Source organism: Mustela erminea, chromosome 7, assembly GCF_009829155.1.
Source record: "Mustela erminea isolate mMusErm1 chromosome 7, mMusErm1.Pri, whole genome shotgun sequence".
NCBI lineage: Eukaryota > Metazoa > Chordata > Mammalia > Carnivora > Mustelidae > Mustela > Mustela erminea.
In genome coordinates, this window is record NC_045620.1 from 10472001 (window position 1) to 10493682 (window position 21682).

Consider the following 21682-nt stretch of genomic DNA (forward strand, 5'->3'; position numbering starts at 1 on the left):
CTCCGACTAGCACTCGCCAGACATGACCGTGCACATGCTTTGGGTTTCACTGGGGCCTTTTCCTTCCCTGGAGACAGCGCTGGGGAAAGCCCTCCTCGGGTCCAGAAGCGTGGTCAGGCAGACGACCCTCGGGAACACTCCTCCTGGCTCACCGTTCCCATCAGGTCTTCAGTTAGAAGATGAGCAAAGATACAGAACAGGCGGATGGTGGACACAGATGTCTTTTCTAAGCACCATACGTGTCTGTTAGCCTAAGAATAATTAGAATCGTGGACGACTTAGAGCGAAAGCAGTCTCCCCCATTAGCAAGCGTTACAGGGCGCCTGGTGGGCTCAGTCGGAAGAGCACGTGCCTCGGTCTTGAGGTCCCGAGTTTGAGCCCCATGTTGGGTGTAGAGATTACTAAAAAAAAAAAAAAAAAATCAACTTAAAAAAAAAACCGTGTGGGGCACCTGGGTGGCTCAGTCGGTTTAGCGTCTGCCTTCGGCCCAGATCATGATCTCAGGATCATGCCGGCTCAGCGGGGAGCTTGCTTCTCCCTCTGCCCCTCACCACCTTGTGTTCTCTCCTGCTTGCTCTGCTCTCTCCAGTAAAAAATCTTTTTTTAAAAAATGTGTTTTGGTGGCTTATTTAAGGGTCAGACTCTTGGTTTTGGCTCAGGTCATGATCTCCGGGTCGTGGGACCGAGCCCCGTATCAGGGTCAGTGCTCAGCATGAAACACTGCGTCTCCCTCGCCCTCTGCTCTCCTCCACCACCCCCTCTTGCTTTCTCGAGCTAATAAATAGAAACTTACAAAAAAAATTTTTTTTTTTAAAGAATGTATTTATTTGACAGAGATCACAAGTAGGCAAAGAGGCCGGCAGAGAGAGAGAGAGAGAGGAGGAAGCAGGCTCCCTGCTGAGCAGAGAGCCCGATGCGGGGCTCCATCCCAGGACACTGGGATCATGACCTGAGCTGAAGGCAGAGGCTTTAACCCACTGAGCCACCCAGGCATCCCCCCCCCCAAAAAAAAATTTTTAGGTGCTTTTACATCAGCACCGTTGAAACAAACCAACATGCTGTGCCTCCTGACATGGCACAAGGAAGATGTGACGTCATATCCGCGGTATTCTGGCCCGAAACGTGTAACTTGAATCTAATTATGAGGAAACAGAGAAACCCAAATTGAGAGACAGTCTGCAAAAAGTTTGTCTTTACTTTTCAGAAATTTCACTGCGATGAAAGACAAAGCAAAGCTGAGGAAGTGTTTTGGATGAAAGAGAGCAGAGATGTGCCGTCTAAGTGCAATGCCTGCTTCCGGACGGACCCTGATCCGGGGACATTCCCTGTAAGGGACATTTGGGGGACAACTGGTGAGATTCTCGTATGGTTTGTGTATTAGATATTTTTGTATCACTGTTATGTTTTCTGAATTCGATAAATGAACTTTGGTTGTATAAAGGAATGTGTAAAAGTATCTGTGTTCTTGGGAAATGTGCGCTTGTCTTTAGAGGGTTAAGGGGCTGTGTTCTCTGCAACCAGTTCTCCAGTGTTTCAGGAGAGACTGCCATGTCTGAAGTGATTTCCAAATATAAAAGCATGCAGGCAATAGTGCTTCCCCATCCCCCTTAAGAAAAAAATATATATATATACTAGTATGTTCTATGGCAAATCTTTCAAGTGGAAAGCAAAGTGCTTCACAAGTGTTTTTCAAATAGCACATCCTGACTTTGTTTTGGGATGTCCCGATAAACATTTTAAAGAATGGAATAAAAAAATCAGAGCATTTGCACTTTAATAAAGTTTCACTTTGTGACACCTGCAATTTTATACATATACGTGTGTGTGTGTGTGTGTGTGTATGCACACATTCATACACTGTGTACTGAATCGCAAGGACCAATACATTTCTTACTGTGGGTGGGTTTAAAAAAAAAAGTTTGAAAGCTGTTCTACTAGAGTATCTTCAATAGGGTGACTCACATTCTAATTTATGGGAGACACCAGTTCATGCCTAGCAACCTGTCCTGTCCATAGAATTAATAACAAACTCAGTCACTCGGAAGTGTCCTGATTTGGATTATAAATTATAGTCACTCTTATTTTAAATGCTTACTCTTACTTTAAATGCATGAACTCCTTCTTATAACAAAGTACAGTATACATAAGTATGCTTGATGGCCAAAAAAGAACTTTAGCCTTTTTTTAAATAGAAGAATGAATTCACATATTATTTGTATAATTGAAAAAAAATTCAAAATTACCTTTGCTAATATCATATTAAGTAACTTTGTTATCCATCCCTTGGGATTATAATGAACTAGCTAATTATAATAAACTAGAAAAGAGTTATTTATTTCATATTACATGAAGAACATTGGTTTTGGAATAAATACCATTTCTGAGAGGTCTCTTTAAAATGGGAAAACGAGGGGCCCCTGGGTGGCTCAGTCCTTAAGCGTGTGCCTTCGGCTCAGGTCATGATCCCGGGGTCCTGGGGTCAAGCCCTGCATTGGGGTCCCTGCTCAGTGGGGAGTCTGCTTCTCCCTCTGCCCGTCCCCCTGCTTGTACTCACTCTCTCTCAAATAAAATCTTTTTAAAAATGGGAAAACTAAATACAGATTGTAAATAAAATACAAACTCTAGGGGCGCCTGGGTGGCTCAGTGGGTTAAAGCCTCTGCCTTCGGCTCAGGTCATGATCTCAGGGTCCTGGGATCGAGCCCCACATCGGGCTCTCTGCTCAGTGGGGAGCCTGCTTCCTTCTCTCTCTCTGCCTATTTGTGATCTCTGTCTGTCCAATAAATAAAATCTTAAAAAAAAAATGAACTCCACTGAATTTTAATATTAACTTATAAAATACACAAATTTTATAAAGTAAGATTTGGGGAAAAGGTTCTTTTTAAAATAGTACCTAAATCATACATGGTTTTTAGAGAACTAAAAAACACATACTGAGGACTTTGAAATGATTAAATCCAGCGAAGTAATTTCCTTTATATTTACCTACTAGTAGACACCCACCCAACGACACACAGGAGACACTGAAGTCCGTGCTTTTTCCTGCAGGGAAGGGCCATCACTAAGCGATATGCTGTCATACAGTCAACACTTTCAGTGTCTTCTAAGACACGCCAAAACCTCTGTGTAGGAGCTCGGCTGCCAAATCATTGACATACACTCTCTCAAAGCTTCATCACCCACAACCAAACTTTCGTCAATCCAGAAAACGGGAAGATCAAAATGCACCCAGTTGTGGCTGTTTGTCCAGGTACCTTAAGGCTACGCAATCAGAACGCAGGGGCTCATTTTGCCTTGCAAACTTCTGTTTTTTCCTCAAAATCAAACTTAACTCTTTGCCCAGAACTGAAGACTTGGAAGCAGTAGGGATTTAAGATTCAAACGACACTGGGGTCGTATTTTGGAAGGGGGTGGGGGGAGGGATGTTTTAATTCCACACCATTGTTTCACGGATCCTGAAACCCAGAGATTAAGTATCGGGTCCTGAATGCAACATGGTCTGTACCAATCGGTGATGTGAAGAGTTCTACATAGATGACGTTGAATTTCAACTCTTAAGGATTTCCAATCTGATTTTTTTTTTTTAAGATTGTATTTATTTGACAGATCACAAGTAGGCAGAGAGGCAGGCAGACAGAGAGGAGGAAGCAGGCTCCCCGTCGAGCAGAGCCCGATGCCAATCCCAGGATCTTGGGATCACGGCCTGAGCCGAAAGCAGAGGCTTTAACTCACTGAGCTACCCAGGCGCCCCCCAATCTGTTTTTAAATTGCGGGAAGGCATCAGAAGGATTATCCTCCACTCTGGTTGACAGAGTTAGAGCAGAGATCATCTAAGCCAATGACAGTGATGAATTTGGGATCAGAAATAGTGCAGTAGGAGGGTCCGATCTAGCTCAGGGCTCTTCCGTCATCCAGACCTGTACGGGCAGTACCACCCAGGGTGGTACTAAACAGCAAGGCTAAGTGAATTTGAATCTCAGAAGATACACTTTAATAAAGTTAAAAAGTTTGTCCCATTACAAACTACTTTTGTCTTGTTGCAAATCATCTTACTGCAAATGGTACCTCTCCGCACGAGTGTCACACGTAACCTCTCACACGACCAGTGTAACTATGTTTTAACTACTACCTCCCTGTCTGTAATCATAAGCTCACACACAGCCACAGTCGCTGTACCTACAACTAAATTAAAAGTTGAGGAAGCCAGGACATTGTTGTAACTTATATTTGTAACTTAATTTTTTTCCCACTCATTTGCTATCATATTGGTGCTTGCTAAGTATTTGCTGGGTCATTTTTCATATATTTGCAAACAAGAAAGTAGCCTTTATACAAGTCTATCTTTATTTGTAAAAAATAATATACAACTAAAGCTAAATTGATTTTTAAAATCAAAGTTCATTTAGTGATAATGTACATTTTATAATAAAATTGTAGTAAAATACTGACATTTGAGAGTTTAAACAAAGTATCATTCATGTAAAAATCATGTTGTCGCATGTAAAATTTAATTAGAAAATTCATAGTTCACAAAAGTACGTATATTTTGTTGATAGCTCATGAGAACATTATCATAAATTTACTCAAGATACAGAACAAAATTCACAGTTAGGCTTGACATTTCGTACTATAAAATTTTACACTGAATCCACTGATCCTTCTGTTAATAAGGTACACTTGGAATAATCGATTCAGACTACCAATGACCGGACATTTTATTGTATAACCAAGAGCTATTGGTTTTACAATACGTCTAGTAATCAATTATTTCACCAATAATTTAAATGAGAAATCTAGTTTTAACAGCACTGACATATACTCTTAGCAGGATAATTAAAATAAAAAGCACTAGCAGCTTTGATTTCCATTTTCATGAATACATACAAGACAAATCTGTACTTAATAGTTAAAATCTGTACAAAAAGTCAAGCCCTGAAGTATTTTTCCTCCAAGAGAAAAGTTCAGATGTTAAAACTCTTGTTAAAAAATAAAAGAGAGAGAAAGAGAGGTAGTGTGTGAAAGGATTTTTTACTTAAAATGTTGAACCCCTGCACCACTTATAGGATAAATGAAATTTAACCTACATGTTAACGTTTTACTGTTCTAGAGTCAAATTTCTATACCTCACAGAAGGTTAAAGCTGGAATGCCATTAGCAAACGGTGGTATAGAAGTGGAAGAAACTGGGTGAATTCAACAAAAAAGTACATTGCATTACATAACGTTGTGTAGTTAATAGTTCCGCGATAATCTGTTTAGTGGTAACGTGAGCAAAATACATTTAGTATTCTGAGTCAAGTGACCTGCCTTCAGTCCAAGACTTCTTCATATATCTTTACCCTAGACAGAAAATATCCTTCAAAACGGAGTCACTGAATTCTTCATTGCTTCCCCAGCACGCAGCTGTTACGGAGGGACCCATTCTAGCCCTACTGTAAAATGAATGAATAACTAACTCTGAGAGAAGGAGCCGTAAGCCACAGGGGACTTAAGCGCTGCCCGCAGTCCTGGGTTTCTACATACAGGCCTACTGCGGTGCCCGTGCGTGCTGGACAGGAAGTCAGGCGAGGGATGGAAGTCAGCAGCCTCGCCCTTCACTTGTTCTAAGTGGATGCCCTGGAAAGTAATAAATAGCCTCATAAAATTAATAGCAATACACTCTACCTGTCCAAGGTGAATAGTCTTATCTTTTCTCATAAAGTACAGGTAGTGTTCCTAGAAATCCCATTAGGGAAAAAAACCAAATCATCTCATGTAAAAAAGTGCACAAGTGTGTCATGTGTGTAAAAATCTCTTAATTTGGGTGCATTTTTAAATCCAAAATGATTCCTACTACTCAAATACATAGCAGAGTATTAAAAGCACACCCACGAAACACACAGCAACAGCAAATGGAATGATTCCAATGAGACGGGGGTGCGGGTGAGGAGGCGACGAAGGGAGTCTCAGGTGTTACCAGCTGGCGGCGCTGCCTTTTCAACGTTAAGTTATACGCACAAGGAGTGAGTCTGTGAATGTGAAAACTATGGGATGAACAAGCTTGGAACTTGAACAACAGTTACAGTTTCTTAATTCAGGAACACGGTGTCAATGCTTTATGATGTAGGAAGCGACTCCCCAAAACAGGCGATTGGTTTGATTTCTTAAATATTAGGGGGAAAAAAAAGCATCTGAAAAAATTACTTGTAACAACGAACAACAGAGGAACAACATTAAAAAATCAAGATAAAATATAGGGAACATAGGAGCTGAGGTCCCCAAGGTACCAAAGGACAGAATCAGACTTCTTCACATTAGAATTTTAAAAAATATAGTTAAAGGAAAAGCTAACTGGGCTCTGCACAGCAGGTTAAAAAATATGCAACCACTTCGAACGGAAATGATCTGGTCCTCTCAGTTCTGAGAATGTGCTCTAACATCCAGTTCTCTAGAGACAAAATAACAAAAGCACGTAATTTCATTAGCAAAGGCCCCTTTCAGACTTAAACTCACCTCTGACAAACTGAAGTTTATATTAACAATGATCAAACTACTATTATAACAACATTTCAAGCTTGCAATATTAATTTTCTCATGCCTACTCCAGGTCACTGGTTCAGAGGTATATATGCTTTGAACAGCCAAATCTACAAGTCCCTGCGGCATCCTCACTCCAAAGACATTCGGACAAAGGCTTCATAGAGTTATGATCGTTCCGTCTTCTTCTAAGAGTTTTTGATCCGGAGCATGTGTTTCTGTATTTGTGCCACTTGCTACAGGTGCTAAGCTCATTTCGTTAGAAGGAATAAAGCCGTTCTGTCCAGACTCAAAATTCAGTTCTATCTGCGTTAATGATTCGAGGCTCTCCGTATTAGGAACAGCTTTAGGAATCTGCTGCGGCATCCCATTATCTTCGATAACAATGTCATCTTCATCACTGTCTTCGTCCTCTGGCTCAAAGCTTGGTTCTACCTGCTGGACACAGCCCAGGAGGCTGTTATCTGTGGACTGGCCGGAGCTGCCGGAAGTCCTACTGTTCCGAACCACATTATTCCTCTGGTTTGCTGGTCTCACCGTTATAATGAGGTTGCGGCTGTTGGCGATCATCATGTCTGTTACTTGGTCAAGACTCTTCCCTGAAACTTCTATGCCATTAACTTCTAAAACTTCATCATTAACAGCTAGTAGTCCTGTGCTTTGAGCCAGGCCTCCTGGGACAAGTCTGGATATAAAGATCCCTGGGACCTTCTCTAAGCCATGTGGCGTGACCCTGACACTGGAGCCGTCGCGGATGTAGAACCCTAAGGGTTTTTCAGTGCCGTATTTGTAAAGACGAACCCTACGGTGTGTTTCTGGGAGAATGTCCACGTCTATAATAGAAGACACAGGTCTGAAGTCTTGGGGCATACTAATGACTATGTGTGGCTTTTTTCTATGGTTGTCAGGACGCAATACATTGGTTAAAACATTCTTCTTCTTTATTAGTGTGTCTGTACCAAAGGCACTGTAGTCTGCTTCTTCTGTTTAAAAAAATAAAATAAAATAATTACAGAGATGATGTAAAAACACCCAGTTTATCCACAGTTGAATCCATACAGAGAGATAACTCACATGTATTTGGTACATAAACAATTTACTTTTTTTTTTTTTTTTTTGACAGATCACAAGTAGGCAGAGAGACAGGCAGAGAGAGAGAGGAGGAAGCAGGTTCCCTGCCGAGCAGAGAGCCTGATGTGGGGCTCAAACCCAGGACCCTGGGATCATGACCTGAGCCTAAGGCAGAGGTTTTAACCCACTGAGCCACCCAGGCGTCCCAGTACATAAACAATTAAAATATTAGCTTATTCTAACCAGATCAAAAGGCAGCGCAGTAGTAAGACCTGCTGTACCAGAAAGAAACCACTAGGTGGCCCTCTCAAGCACACATCATAAAATCCCAAATGTTTAATCTGATAAAGCTCAAGGACTACTTACAACAGTAAGAGGCGAAAATGAAATTCTTGTTAAGTTTACACACACATTTTAAACAGCATTTCAAGTGAGTTACTTAAAACATATTTTTCCTTCATTTGTTTAAGAAACTCCAGGTTGGGGGCGCCTGGGCGGCTCAGCGGGTTAAGCCTCTGCCTTTGGCTCAGGTCATGATCCCAGGGTCCTGAGATAGAGCCCCGCATCAGGCTCTCTGCTCAGCGGGGAGCCTGTTTCCTCCTCTCTCTCTGCCTGCCTCTCTGCCTACTTGTGATCTCTGTCTGTGTCAAATAAATAAATAAAATCTTAAAAATAAATAAGTAAAGAAAGAAAGAAAGAAAGGGACACTTTTGATTCCCAAGGTAAATCAAGGGAACAAACTTGTATTACAGGCAGCGGGGCAGATGATGTAATTCAATGAAACAGACAATATGCATGAAATGATCATGTAAATTAGATGAATGTATATCTAGAATTTAGGAATTTTAGTCTCCTGCAAATAAATGTTCTCCCTCAGTTTTCTGGGGGAGATCTTCTCTTCAATTTCTCCACTTTTGAAAGAGGCTGAAGTCTAAGATTGAACTTTTCTTCACTGTGTGAAAAAGAAGTGTGGAGGCCCCTTTCTTGGCGGTTGTGCCACAGTCTTTCTTCCACTACAGGAATTTGTGTGGCCAAATCCCATTTGCCATGGAGCCTTGTTTTTTAAGTAAAAATGTTCTCGTTTTTAAATGCTGACACCTAATTAAAATAACAACAAAACAAACACCAGTTTGAGTCAAACAACATGCATGGATGGCGTTCCTGCTTCCCACCCAGAGGATCTACCCTCTCTAATGTAAAACTAAGGGAAAACAGGGCACCTAAAACCAGATCTGCCTTCTGAAATCAAACTGCTGAAGGAAAATACCTACAAACAGAACACCTCATCAGAGAATGACATCAGGCAGGAAACTTGAAATCATGTTTCAAAAATAACAAAGGAGGAGAAACTAAAAATTCAGAATCTTCAAGGATAAAAATATATATCCGAAGAACAAAGGAGACAAAATCCCCCTCCCGCAAAGAACTAGCTCAAAATCCTAGTCTCAGCAACTCCGGATAATAGTACTATAACCACACTGTGACTGTACAGGCTCAGTTTATATTCTGTCCCTTGACTCTCACTCTATTGATAAATATTATCATCTTTAGTACATAAACCAGGAAATGAAGAGTACAAAGTAATGATTAAGAGTACAAAATACAAAGACTGGACCTTTATTTTCTTACTAGGCCAATACTTTACACATTCACAGAATAAGTATTAAGTGTCAGGTGTGTGTGTGTCTGAGTATGGAGAACTTTTTTCCCTCAGGCTGCTTCAATTCTCCAAGAGCTAGTTGCAGAGAAATGTACAAGACTAGGGGTACCTTAATTTTTGGCATTTCCCCCCCTCTGGGGATAATTCTGTCTTTATTTATAAAGTATGTATACCCTGTTCTCACAGAGACAAATTTGTTTATAATTTGGCTTTGGAAATTAACTCACTGATATGAGAATCGTTTTGCAACATTTGACCGAAAGCCTCTCAACGATGGTCTCCTACTGAGTATGTTTTCTCAGAAGTATATATTTTCATTTTAAAAGAATCAATTAAGAAAACCCACATAAGATTTATAAGGAAATTTCCAGACCATACACACAGAGAGTAAAACTAAGTTGCCTACATGGGAAACCTGACCAAAAAAAAAAAAAAGAAAAAAGAAAACAACCCCAAATCTGCATAATTTGGCATCGCATCCAGACTGTTTGAATGCTCTCTGCTAAATTCTCAAAAGCAATATGCCCCAGCACAAAGGCACCTTTGTTCTCCCATCTAGCTAATCAGTTTCCAGCCACTGGGAAAAGAAATATTTTGGCAGAAAGCCAGGGTGCAGAGTGTTAGTTTAAAGTGTAAAGGTGACTGTCCACAGGGGACCGGGAATTCACTTTCTACCTGAGTCTGTGTGTCAAAGCACTGAACTCAGAATAAGATGAAAAGTTCGCAAACCTGGTTCCCAGCAACCTCTGCCGCCACAAAAACCCAGGCCTATGCAACAGTACAAGAGCGAGGCTCCCCCTGCAATCCCTGCCTCATCCCAAGCCTGTCCCTCGGCCACTATCTCGGCTGACGGCAATCAGCAACGATCCACTCGCAATGCCTCTGAGGAGCCAAACTGCTTGTCTCAATTCCTTCCGAGCCGAAAGCTCCTGCCCTGCGCTCACGGGAGCAGCCTCGCACGCACTCCCTCTGGAACGGTCACTCTTCAGACCGTTAATTCCGAAAAACCTGGTTATCTCATTCCTTAACTCACAGGGAGTCGCAAGTCACAGATTCAGAGCAGGAGGTGAGGGTCCACCAGTAGTGAGTGGCAGGCACAGATCCACGAAGGAAAAGCCTACAGTGTTAGAGCCAATCTGGAGAAAACCGACCAAAAATGAAAAACCAAACCCTCATATAACCCCTTCATCATCCCTGTACAGTAGCCAAACAGTCACAGTTCATGGTAGGGTCATCCAGGAAGTTCAAGATTAGGACCCATTTAAAATTCTGTGAGAAGACAGGGAAGAATGAAGTAATTTTTGAAATCATCCTGTTCCGGGGCTGACCACCTTCTGCCCCGAAGAGCCGGACAGTAAGCGCTCCGGGTTCGCGGGTCACCCAGTCGCTGCCGCAGGAGCCAATGGGCCAGACATAAAGAACGGCGAATGGCTGCGTTCCAAGAAAACAGCCAGCAAGCCGTGTTTGCAAACCCCTGTTCTAATCCAAAATGGTTAAAAAGAAAGAAATCTGGCAACTTTAAAAGGATTAAACATCACCTAAAGCAATACTCAAAGCATGCAAATCCCTTCATTTCCTAATATAAGGAATCCTAATCACCAAACATTCCAGAAGCGCCCGCAACCTGGCCAGGCCTCCTGGCCAGGCCTTGAGTCCCGGCTGCAGATTCAGTGAACCAGAGAGGAGTGGGGGGCTTGCTCTCGTGGAGCTTACAGTCTGCAGGAGGAGAGGGCCATTACCACCTGCAATCTCATTATTTCAAGGGGGCCAGGAGCCTCGGTGTAGACAGACTGCGCCGTGGGCGCCCAGCCTGTGTGCAGGGCGCAGCAAGGCTTCTCCCGGGGAAGTGAGGTTTGCGCTGAGACTGGAAAAGCAGCCGGCAGCTAATCAGGTAGAACAGGGAGGAATGCTGCCGAAGCAGCGTCCAGCAAATACGGGGGAGCAGGATGGGGGAGGCGGCAGAAACCCCCCAGGGAGGGAGGGAGGGGAGGGAGGAGGAGGAGCCAAGGGCCCCCACGGAAACCAGGCCTGGGGATGATGGACTTCAGCCTAAGGGCACTGGGAAGAAAACAAAGGTTTGGGTTTTTCTGTTAAACTCACCCTGACTTTAAGTGGGAGAGTGACCCTGAGGGAGACGACAGGCGTTACTGCCATCATTCTGAATAGTGCCTGGCCTCTAGCAGAGGCAGTGCTGATGGGGAAATAAATCTGAAAAATAATCAGAACTGCTGGAACAGGCTTGGTGACTGGCTGAACGACAGGTGTGTGTCACAGGTGACACCCAGGTTTCTGTCCTGAGCAACTGGTGTCCTACACTGTTCTTCAAAACTCAACTGACAATTATGATGCATCTCTCTTGGAGCATTTTGAAATCACGACCGGATTCACTGAGAAGTAATCGTCAAGTGCACCTACAAACTAACGTCCGCTGCACAGCCCTAGGGATTGAGGGGCCCGGGCACCAGGCAGTGTCTCAAGTGTGACAATGCGTAAAGCAAGCAAGGCTCTTCTAGGGTTTCCAACAAACTCTTTCCAACAAATGCACCTTCTGGTGTCATCCAGAAGCAGAAGGTAACACAGCAAGAAGCTGTGGTGTGGATGTTCGGATCAGATCCGGCAGGGAGTCGGTGCGCATCCAAGGATTCCAGACTTGGCCGCCCCTCCCTGACTGGCTGGGAAACCTCTAAACTCCAAAAGGGGACCGGGGCTGGCAAAGTATCTGGGTGGGTATCCCTTCTGCGAACCTGACTTTTCAGATAGCAGGGATTTTGTTTTCTTTGGTTTCTGCTTCCATGATAATAGTCCTAGAGTACAGGGGCTTTTCTTCTAGCAATAAATTACTGTAAGACACAAAACCTTTCAAGATACGCAACGATACAATCTTTGAGTTCATACTATATAGTTTATGCATTCAACTGTGAACTTTCACTTCGAAGAAACTTCTGGTAGGGGTATCAGATTTTAAAAGACCACGTGATTTTAAAATTCAAAATGGTTTTAAAATTTTTTTTTTTTAATCACTTGGTACCATGTAAGTATAATTGCTGCCCTATTGGTTCCTAAACTGGCATCAACAGGCCAAGAAAACAAAGTGTACTGTAATTAAGCAGTAAAATGTTACTATACTTAACGTCACGCTTTGTATTAATTTCCTGAATTTACTGTTCAGTGAAGTTTGCCTAAAATCAGCTTCTGCTCAACATCTGTTGAGCTTTACAAGAAAAAAGTATCACTGTGAATCACAAGGCACCACGTAAGTCTTGTTAAGACAGACAATAAACAAGATAACTCACGCGTACAGAAGGTAACTCCAGGTCTGATAAAGGTGGGAGGGTCAAGGGGCTTCGGTGATCCAACAAGACCCCCCTCCCCCCTCCGAGGAAGTTATTTGAAGTTATTTGCGAGTGATAAGATCTGAAGGGTGGGGGAGGGGGTTTTAGTGAGGAGAGAAGCAAGAGCAGAAGCACCGGGACAGCAACACCATTTCCAGGGACAGCAACACCATTTCCACGTCTGAGAGCTTGCATGCCTGGTCGGCCTGGTTGAGCAGGACCGCGGGGCGGAGGCGGGGCGGGAATGGAGAAGGATGAGGCTGGGGAAGCCCAGAGCAGGAAGGATTTCACTCTGGATGCAATGGGCGGCGGGGGAGGGGGGCGTGAAACAGGAACGACTTGACCAGCTTACTTTTATGCTTTCCTTAAGTCACGTTTGTATTACATTTATATGTTTATATTTTAACGGATTTTAGGGCACCTGGGTGGCTCAGTCGGTTAAACACCTGTCTTCTGCTCAGGTCGTGATGCCAGAGCCCTGGGACTGAGTGAGCCCTGGGTGGGTGGGGGGGCTCCTGCACAACGGGGAGCCTGCTTCTCCCACCGCCCCCCCCCTCACCGCCATGTGCTCTCTCTCACCAACTCTCTCCATCTCTCATAAATAAATACAATCTTAAAAAAGAAATCAAGATTGTATTTATTTATTTGACAGAAAAAGAGACAGAACACGAGCAGGGAGAGCAGCAGAGAGAGAGGGAGAAGCAGACTCCCCGCTGAGAGGGAGCCCCGACGTGGGGCTGATCCCAGGACCCTGAGATCATGACCTGAGCCTAAGCGCCCCATGTTCATATTTTTAAAAACAAATGTTCTGTTGAATGCACTGCCTACTTCTAAATAAAACTTTTCTTTTTTTAAAGACAGGGGAAGGGGTAGGGGCAGAGGGAGAGAGAATCCTAAGCAGACTCACCGTGCCCTGTGGGGAGCTGACCCAGGGCTCAGGGCTTGAGCTCACAACCGTGAGGTCATGACCTGAACAAAAACCAAGAACGGGAAGCTTCACTAACTGCGCCACCCAGGCGCCCCTTTTTAAATCGAATTCTACAAGCTGCTCACTATACTGGACATTGATTTCTAGGACATAGAAAACTTCTGTTCACATATAAACATGTTCAAAAGCAAAGAGCAGAACAAAACCACCCGTAACAGATGTGAGGACTGATCCCACAACCACTACGTGTTGCAGCGCCAGTAATAAAAAACATGCAGTGGCATGATCCAACTCTGACCATCTAACGGAAAGGATAATCCAACAAAATTTTGTTGGATGGCAGTGGTTTAAAAATAACCACTCCACGCCTGCATACCCCTTCCAAATACAACAAAGTATTTTAATGAAAATTACAACTGCTACCAAGAAAGGCCTACTCATCGATAATTAATATTATTCTGCTTAAAATGACAAGTTCCACGTGAATGCTTGTCTTCTCTCCCCTACTGATGTTCTTTTGTCTCCAACAGTCCCTGCAGCTTTCCAAGGGTCTATCCCTGGTCTTCATCCCTACAAGGCCTGACGTCTCCTCCGGAGAATTCCTCAAATATCACTTCTCCACAGACTTTCAATTTTCTCTGACTGGGCCTCCAGATTTCAATCCAAAGTTCCTGTCTACCATTTCCAATTTCCTACGTGGCATGGTTAAAACTCACCAGCCAAATATCCTAAAACCAAATCCATTTTCTTTCCAAGCTAATCTCCCTCTTCCAAATTCTGGTTGTTTATGACACTGTTCTAGCCGTCAGACTCGAACCCAGAAAGCTGTTCTCTGCTGGACTCCTCTTCAACTCCCCGCCATCCCGGGGGGAGCACAGCGACTCTCAAATATCAGATATGCCCTCTTTAACGCTGCCACTTTCGTCGCCTGCCTCCTCCACTGGGGCGCCTTCCCAGCTGTCCCTTCACCGCCGGCTCCTGGCCCTCTCCTCTAAGACCCTGCTCACTTCAACTCATCCCCAACCGCCAAATTAATCTTCCTAGATTAATACTCTAACTACACCACACGACTGTTACGTATCTATGAAATCCATCTCAGAGGTCTTTGGGAAAATCAATTTGTGCGTTTCTATGTATTCTGTAAACAGTCAAGCGTTATGAACATGTCACCCTTGGGAGGTTTATTTTGTTGGTGGACTTTAGTTCCTCCAAACCCAGAAAAGCAAAGCTATATAATCAGTGGAATTTCAAAGCCCTAGGAGTGGTCTAACGTTTATCAACTGGGAAATAAAGTTTCACCTTCAAGGGTAATTCCTAACCATTCTCTCAAACTGTTTTCTGGGCTGGTTTATAAACACTGTAAGGCTTTCATTATCCCACCAATACTAAGCTTGCTGCTGTCATGCTGCCTTTCTAAACCTCTTCATTTACCAAAACCAAAGAAATAAAAATGGCATACATCATGCCCAGGCGCGGCCAGGCAGACACACAGACTCGCGGGAGGCCAGAGTTTAAAAAAAAAAAAAAAAAAAAGTTCTACAACTCAAAATTCTTAGGATGGTTATTTCAAATGTTCTTTTGCAAGACTAATATCAGTGTTTAAATTCCTCCATAATAATGACTTGCTATCTAAGTTTCCAGATAATTAACTTTATTTCTGTGAAGAGCATTCTAAATAAGTAACTTTCCTTCAGGTAGTTATTAAGTAGTAAATACAGCACTTGAAAGTTGGTTGCCACCAAAAAACGAGCATCTTTCTCTGATTCCCAAGTCCCAGTCTTTACACCATATCTTTCTGAATGGACACAGTTCTGTTTAACAAAGTGAGAATTCAATGCATAATCCTACCCGTGAGGAAAATAAACTACTTTTATTTCTAAAACAGTGTCTCTACACAGTGGTACTTACCCTTTTTTTGTATAAAAATCCTAAGCAGTGGATTGGCCGTTGAAACAGCTTTGTGGTAATTGTCATCATTATTTATAGGTAACAAGTCTCCATGGATGTCTGCATAGCCTACTAAAACGTCAACATTGGGTATCTTATGAACGTGTTGCAGTAATCCATAAAACTCCTCAAATTTTCCAGGTTTGGATCTTTCCAGTGAAAACCGACGAAATTCAGCTCCAAACTATAAATACAACGAACATCTTAATTAAAAACAAACAAAAGTAACAGGACCCAATCTGAAAATGCACTCCATAGGAACATTAACAGTAGCAGTGTTTCTCTTAATAAGAAAGAGTGTTGGAGTGACACAGTCTATTGTCACAAATCTCATTATTTGGAGATAAAATAGCATAAGACAGACAGGAACGTGCCTTCTCACTGCTACATCTCCGAGGGGCATTCCCATCAAGGATGAGGCTCCACTCAATCCCTGGGGTTCCCAGGCCTCCCCGGGGACTGTCCCGCAAAAGTGACTCCGCTCAAACCCTGTCTGGAGCTCAATCTTGACAGCAGTCCTCTCCCCGCCCAGGCCATGGGGTAAGAAAGATGTGCCCAAGTCTTTATTTTGGCAATTAGCAAAAAGCACCGAAGTTTCTTCCCCCATGAAACGAATTATGATTTCAGAGGAAGTGGAAAGAATAGCAACACATAAAGAAGGGACTTTGAGCTTCTTGGCATGAAGGCACAATACAAATGGGAGGTCTCTCATATAAGGAATAGGTCTAGAGATAAGGAGCATCTTCCCTATAATCATGCTGGAAAAAAGCTTTATTAATACATAAAATATACATCCTACAACCATCCTATTAATGCAAGGAGTGTGGATATGCTTGGCCCAGTGCCTGGGCCCTACAGACGGAGGGCTCAGGCCTGCCACAGGAGCTCACCCATGAGTGGTAAAGATGACAAAGACATCCGAGAGGTATTAAGGAACCACAAAACCACCTCTATCACGCCCCGTTCTGATTCCTCTAGAATCATACCTTTGCTCTCCAAACGCCAGATTATTAAAGCGGTTGGTATTCAGCACTCAGGACTGGCTTCATCTGGTCCCCGATAAACAGGATCTATGACTGACTACGGGCCCAGTGTGCCGTTTCCTCCAGGGGGAAACCCAGGTAAGGTTAATCAGCCTTCCTCAGAAAGGGCCCGGGTCATGTAAGCTCAAGGAACCCTACAAAACTATGATCCCACTCTTAGGGATCACCGTGGAGACCAGATATTAAACACTCAGTTGAGTCCTCCAGCTGATTTTTTTTTTTTATTTTAAACAAATGTTTGTCAAATGTATTCAACCACTGAACTCCTTTTTCCTCTAAATATCTACTACTAAGAAATACTAATGTATTCTAATGTAATGTAATACTAACACAGCCTTAAGCATCAGCAGAGACAGTCTCCATCAGAATAATTTGAGCAGATTACAAATGTGTCAGTTCCTCTTCCAAAGGATCGATGTGATATCTCAAGTCACTCTATCTGTTACACTGAAGAAGTTCATCTGCTTGCTAATACCCACACCTACTCATCAGTATTAAATTAAGTTTAAAATTCACCCAAACCACCTCCTCTAATGAATCCGGAGTTTTCATGACACATTCCTAAAACATAAACACCAACATTGGTCAAGAATATAAGGTGACTCATACCTAAAACTCTCGAAGTTTAGTCACACCTTCACGTTTCAAAGTCAATAAAAACTCGGCAACACCCTTCATATCAGAGCTAGTCTTATGATGTTATCAAAAGTCACAGTTTCTCCTCCTTGGTCTTTATTCTGGTATCACAACCTAAAGCTCCTACTGCCACGGATCTGCACTAGGGTTTATCACTGTCCCAGGTACATGAATGAGAGTAACATCTAACCCATGAACATTTTAGGGCTCCAACGACTTTGCTCAATAAAGCTTTGGGGTGAAAATCCTTTACTCAACTTGTTTTTCTCTTCCTTAAATGTTATGATAAAAACAATGAAAAACTGTATGGCTTCACAGCTGACGTGCCCTTTTGCAAATGTTAGCAGAAAACAAAACTGAACAAGAGAAACTTACTCTTCTTGCGGAAAAACAACCGGATTAAGAGAACGTATTACTACGTGAAGAAAAATACTAAGACAGATATAAAATTAAGACCCAGTAACACCTATTCACTGTGTGAAGCATCTGTAACTCTTATGTAGGCCAGTCTAGTTTGTCTTGGCCACCCAGGATGTGGCCTTCTCCCAGCATCTGCTAGGAGAATGGACACCCTTAGCCCGGCATCTGTTGGTACGTTCAAGAAACTGCAAAGTTAATTTCAATACTGCTTGCCCAAGAATAATAATTAGAACATGTACAGCCCAAAGATTGTTCCAAGGTCATTAAAGGATTCCACCTTCATTATCGATTAAGAACTTGCCCCGCTCTGCTCAGGTGATACAGCTGACACTGTTTTCTACGCCGAAGAAAAAGAATCTGAAGTGTGGATCTATCTGCACATCACGGGGTTGCGGTTACAACCTCTTGACCATCAGTTTTGTAAAAAGCTGTGCTATCTCCAAGGCGGCTGACAAAGGGAAATACTGTTTCAAACATCTGTCCATCTTTGTAAATGATAAAGATGACAAGTGTTTCATTTAATCAGCTAAAAATAAATGTGTCAACAGCATCTATTTAAAACACAAGGTGTCACAGACCCACTAAAACCAGTACCTAATATTCTGTCTACACACCAACTTCGAGCACAACAGAGGAACCACATTTCATTCAGTGCAGGTTCTCAGAAAGCCTTGATTCTATTTCAGAGACACGGCTCACTACAAGTGCAATCTGACAGCTCAAATATATAACATGTAGGAAAGACTCACAGGTCAGCGGACAGAAGAGAAGGGGCCAGAAAGCCTGAAATTCCTGTCCCAGAGTGCGCCAGCTTTCCCGTCCAGGAGACAAATGACCATTTGATTGTACTTATCAGTGCACCTAGAATCTCTGCCCATTTTTTTCCCTATGATGAAGAATTAAAAATTGCTACCAAGATTAGGGCCACAAACTGCATTCGAAGATTATGCAATATCCTAAGTGTTTGTCTTTTCTTAACCTCAACCCCCACAGATGCAAACTAGATTCATGACAGAAATGCCTGAGAAAGTTCAACCAGTGGGCACAGAACCACTCCGGCCACTATACCGCTCGAGGAAAAACCCTGTGTATTTGGAGTCATCTTAACCCCTAGCTCAAGCACGTCTCTTCCATTTGCTCTAGCGGTTCCACTAAGGACACGGGGAAGAGCACATTCTCTCAACTGCTATAATTACATTTCTGTTCTTATTAAACAGGACGGTTTCTGTGAAACTACTGCCCCTCCTGCTCCAGAAGTTACAAATAACATTTAAATGATGTTTAAAATGAATGCAGATCTCAGTTACAGCAACTTACAGAACTTCGCTTATCAACTCGAGATAATAAAGCCATTCGCCCCACAGGCTCCGGGCAGCTCTCTTGCCTCCACTTCACTCAAAGCCACTCCCTGACTTGGGATTTGCCCGGTTTCATCATTTCTGAAGTTGATATGCTTGTACTGTTCTCCCATTCTTGCAGGTGTTTTGCTTTTCTCAACTCTTTTTAGTGCTCTCAAAAACAGTTTTATTCTATAGAGTCTAGAAGTTATTCTGTAAAAAAGCCTTCCAGGTTTTGTCATAAACGCAGAGCCCGGCAAAGTCTTAACCTTTCTGACCCCTCCCTTTTGTCAAGAGACTCAAACTAGATCATCTAAACTTCTTCGGCTCTTCAACCCATGAAATGCTTGCTGAAAATGTGGCTGTGGTTGCCGATCACCTTCAAATTCCTGCTCAAAACCCCCTCTGGAAAGCATTCTCTACCTAATCCCTAAAGACTACCCAGCTCAGGCAGCCTTGCAATTTAGGAATTCAGGGGATGCGGCGGGAATGATCAGCAGACTGGCATACCGTTGGTCAAGAAGGAAAACACTTGATGTGAAAAGGTAGCCCGATGAAATGAGAAGAGCATCCAGCCTCAAACTGTAAAGGGCTACTCAAACGAAAGGTGATAGTGTTAATTTTATAGATTAAACGCATACCAAAGGTAGTGCTGGAAAAATCCCTAGCAGGAAGCAAAGCGAACTTTAAAAGGTCCCTTCAGTGCACTGGGTTCTCCCTTTCACCCCACTCGATGCACCCTTGAACCACAGAAAGGGGTAACACTTTGTGACCACGCGTCTTCCAAATAGCTTTTCCTCCGAGACCAGGAGCTAGAATTTACCCCCAAGCCTTCGTCCCACACTGCGCTCAGACGCCTCCCATCCCTTAACAGGAGTGAGATTCAAGGAGATTAAGTGCTCCATGGGTCTTCCCACCTGGGCCAGGAACAAACACACGGCCCCTCCTTCGCCCCCTTCTCGGCAAGTTTACTACCCACCACCTCCTGCCTCCGCACCCCACTGCCGCACCCCCCGCGTTGCAGACACCGGGGCAGTCCCCCCCCCCCGGCCGCCCCGGGCAGCCCCCGGCCTCCCCCAGGCCCGGCCCCGGCCCCCATCAGCCGGCCGCTCCGCCCAGCCCCGGCCCCGCGCACCTTGCTCTTCACCTCCATGGTGCCCAGGCAGCCGCTGCCCGCCCCGTGCCGGTGGCTGCGGTTCATGCTGAGGCCGGGCCCCGCGGCGGCCTCCTTCGGCCGGGCCGCCCCTCGGGAGCGCAGGGAGCGAGTGCGCGGCCGGCGGGTTGGGGACGCGGCTGCGGCCCGGGCGACTCCTCACAGGCACCTGCAGAGGGGCGGCCGCGGCTCGGGTCTCCGCGCAGAGCTCCGCTCGGCTGCCTGCTCACGCGGCCGGACCGAGGGTCGGACTGGCTGCGCGGCGGGTGGGGACGCGACTCCCTCCCTCCGGGCCTCGGCGGCGGCCGCGACGAAGGAGGAGGAGGGGGAGGAGGAGGAGGGGGCGGAGCAGAGGCGACAGGCGCCGCAATCTCGCTCTCGGCCGCCTCCCCCGCAAGCCCGCGCGCGCGCACCCGAGGCGGGAGGGAGCCGCGGCGCGTGCGCGCGCTCACCTGCAGCCTCGGCCAAAGCCTCGGCGGCTCGTGCTCCGCCCACACCCAATAGGAACCGCGCACCTGCGCCAGCGTCGCCAACCAATCGAAACACGCTTCGCGAAGCGCGTGGGCGGGCCACCTTCTCGAAAATCCCGCCCACCACCGTGCGATTGGCTCCGCGCTGCGAGGGAGGGGCGGGATCACCTGAAGCCTTGGGCCCCCTCCTTGGATCAAGCAGGAGAGCTGGAAAGCGCATGCGCGGGCTCTGGTGTTTCCGCCTAGGGAAGGCCGGCCGGAAGCGAGAGCGCACCTGGAGAGGAGCTGGGCGGGTGCCTTTTGCGCAAGCGCAGGCACGCGCCTGACGTCCTGGTCCCGGCGAGAGCGCGCCGGGCTGGGTTTGGAGAGGGGTGTTTGGCCGGTTGCCGAAGCGCGTTGGAGCTGTTCGGTTCCCGGCGCCCCCCACCCCACGTCCACTTTTGGGTGCTGCAGCAACGCCTCTCCACCACCCAGTTGGGTCGTTTAGGCGTCCGGCTGCAACCCTGGTTACAAAATAAAACTTTTCTCGCTCTGCAGCAGTTAGTAGGGGAGAACATCAGGGCTCTTCGTTCTCGTCCGTAGAGATTTTTCTGCAGCTCGTCGGGTCCCAGGAGGTCGAGGGAGCGCCGCGGTTGGGGAGGGAAAGTGAACTGAGGCCAGGATGGCTCCCCTCAGGTCCGGCTTCCCTCAGGACTTCTAGATGGGCCCGCCCGGGCTTTCTTTTTTCTTTGCTTATTTTGTATTTATTTTATTTTTAAACTAAGGTCTTCCTCTCCCTCCTCCTCCTCCTCCTCCTCCCTCCTCTCTCCATTTCTTGGCTGATTGCAGTTTCCACCAGTGGCAGCCTCTGGATAACGTTCTTTTTCTCCGAGGGTAGTGATAGAGCGGTGTCCTCTATAAAGTCTGATAAAAGACTGAACCCTTTGCTCTAAATGCCCCAGAGTCAGGTTTCTCCTTACGGGGACGCTGTTTAGCATTGGCGATGCCAGGAAAGTGGAGAGGAGACCCTCAAGTCCCCCCATCCACGTAGAAGGGCCCCCTTGACCCCTCCTCTGCGCGGACCTGGGCTTGCGCGGTGGGGGCGGTGTCTGAGATGGCCAGGAGGAATTGGTTAGGGTACTTCACTCCACCTGAGTCCTCAGGGCCTTCCCCTCATCTGCTTACCTCAAATC

The 21682-nt window shown here is 45.1% G+C and overlaps 1 protein-coding gene across 1 annotated transcript; it reads right to left on the bottom strand.

Annotated features, from left to right (window-relative positions):
* Nucleotides 1-4376: 4376 nt before the first annotated feature.
* PARD6B (par-6 family cell polarity regulator beta) lies at nt 4377-20352 on the bottom strand. Its single transcript, XM_032350354.1, has 3 exons — nt 20023-20352; nt 15413-15635; nt 4377-7496 (listed from the first exon to the last, which is right to left on the bottom strand). The coding sequence occupies exons 1-3, from the start codon at nt 20086-20088 to the stop codon at nt 6673-6675; spliced, it is 1113 nt and encodes a 370-aa protein (XP_032206245.1). The 5' UTR covers nt 20089-20352; the 3' UTR covers nt 4377-6672.
* Nucleotides 20353-21682: the final 1330 nt, after the last annotated feature.

Excerpts from the sequence above, each read along its gene's own strand:
- PARD6B (XM_032350354.1), bottom strand. The coding sequence starts at position 20,088 with ATGAACCGCAGCCACCGGCACGGGGCGGGCAGCGGCTGCCTGGGCACC. Across the intron at positions 15,636-20,022 it reads CCATGGAGGTGAAGAGCAAG|TTTGGAGCTGAATTTCGTCG; the intron begins GTGCGCGGGGCC and ends TTGTATTTATAG. Across the intron at positions 7,497-15,412 it reads GATTTTTATACAAAAAAAGG|AAGAAGCAGACTACAGTGCC; the intron begins GTAAGTACCACT and ends TTTTTTAAACAG.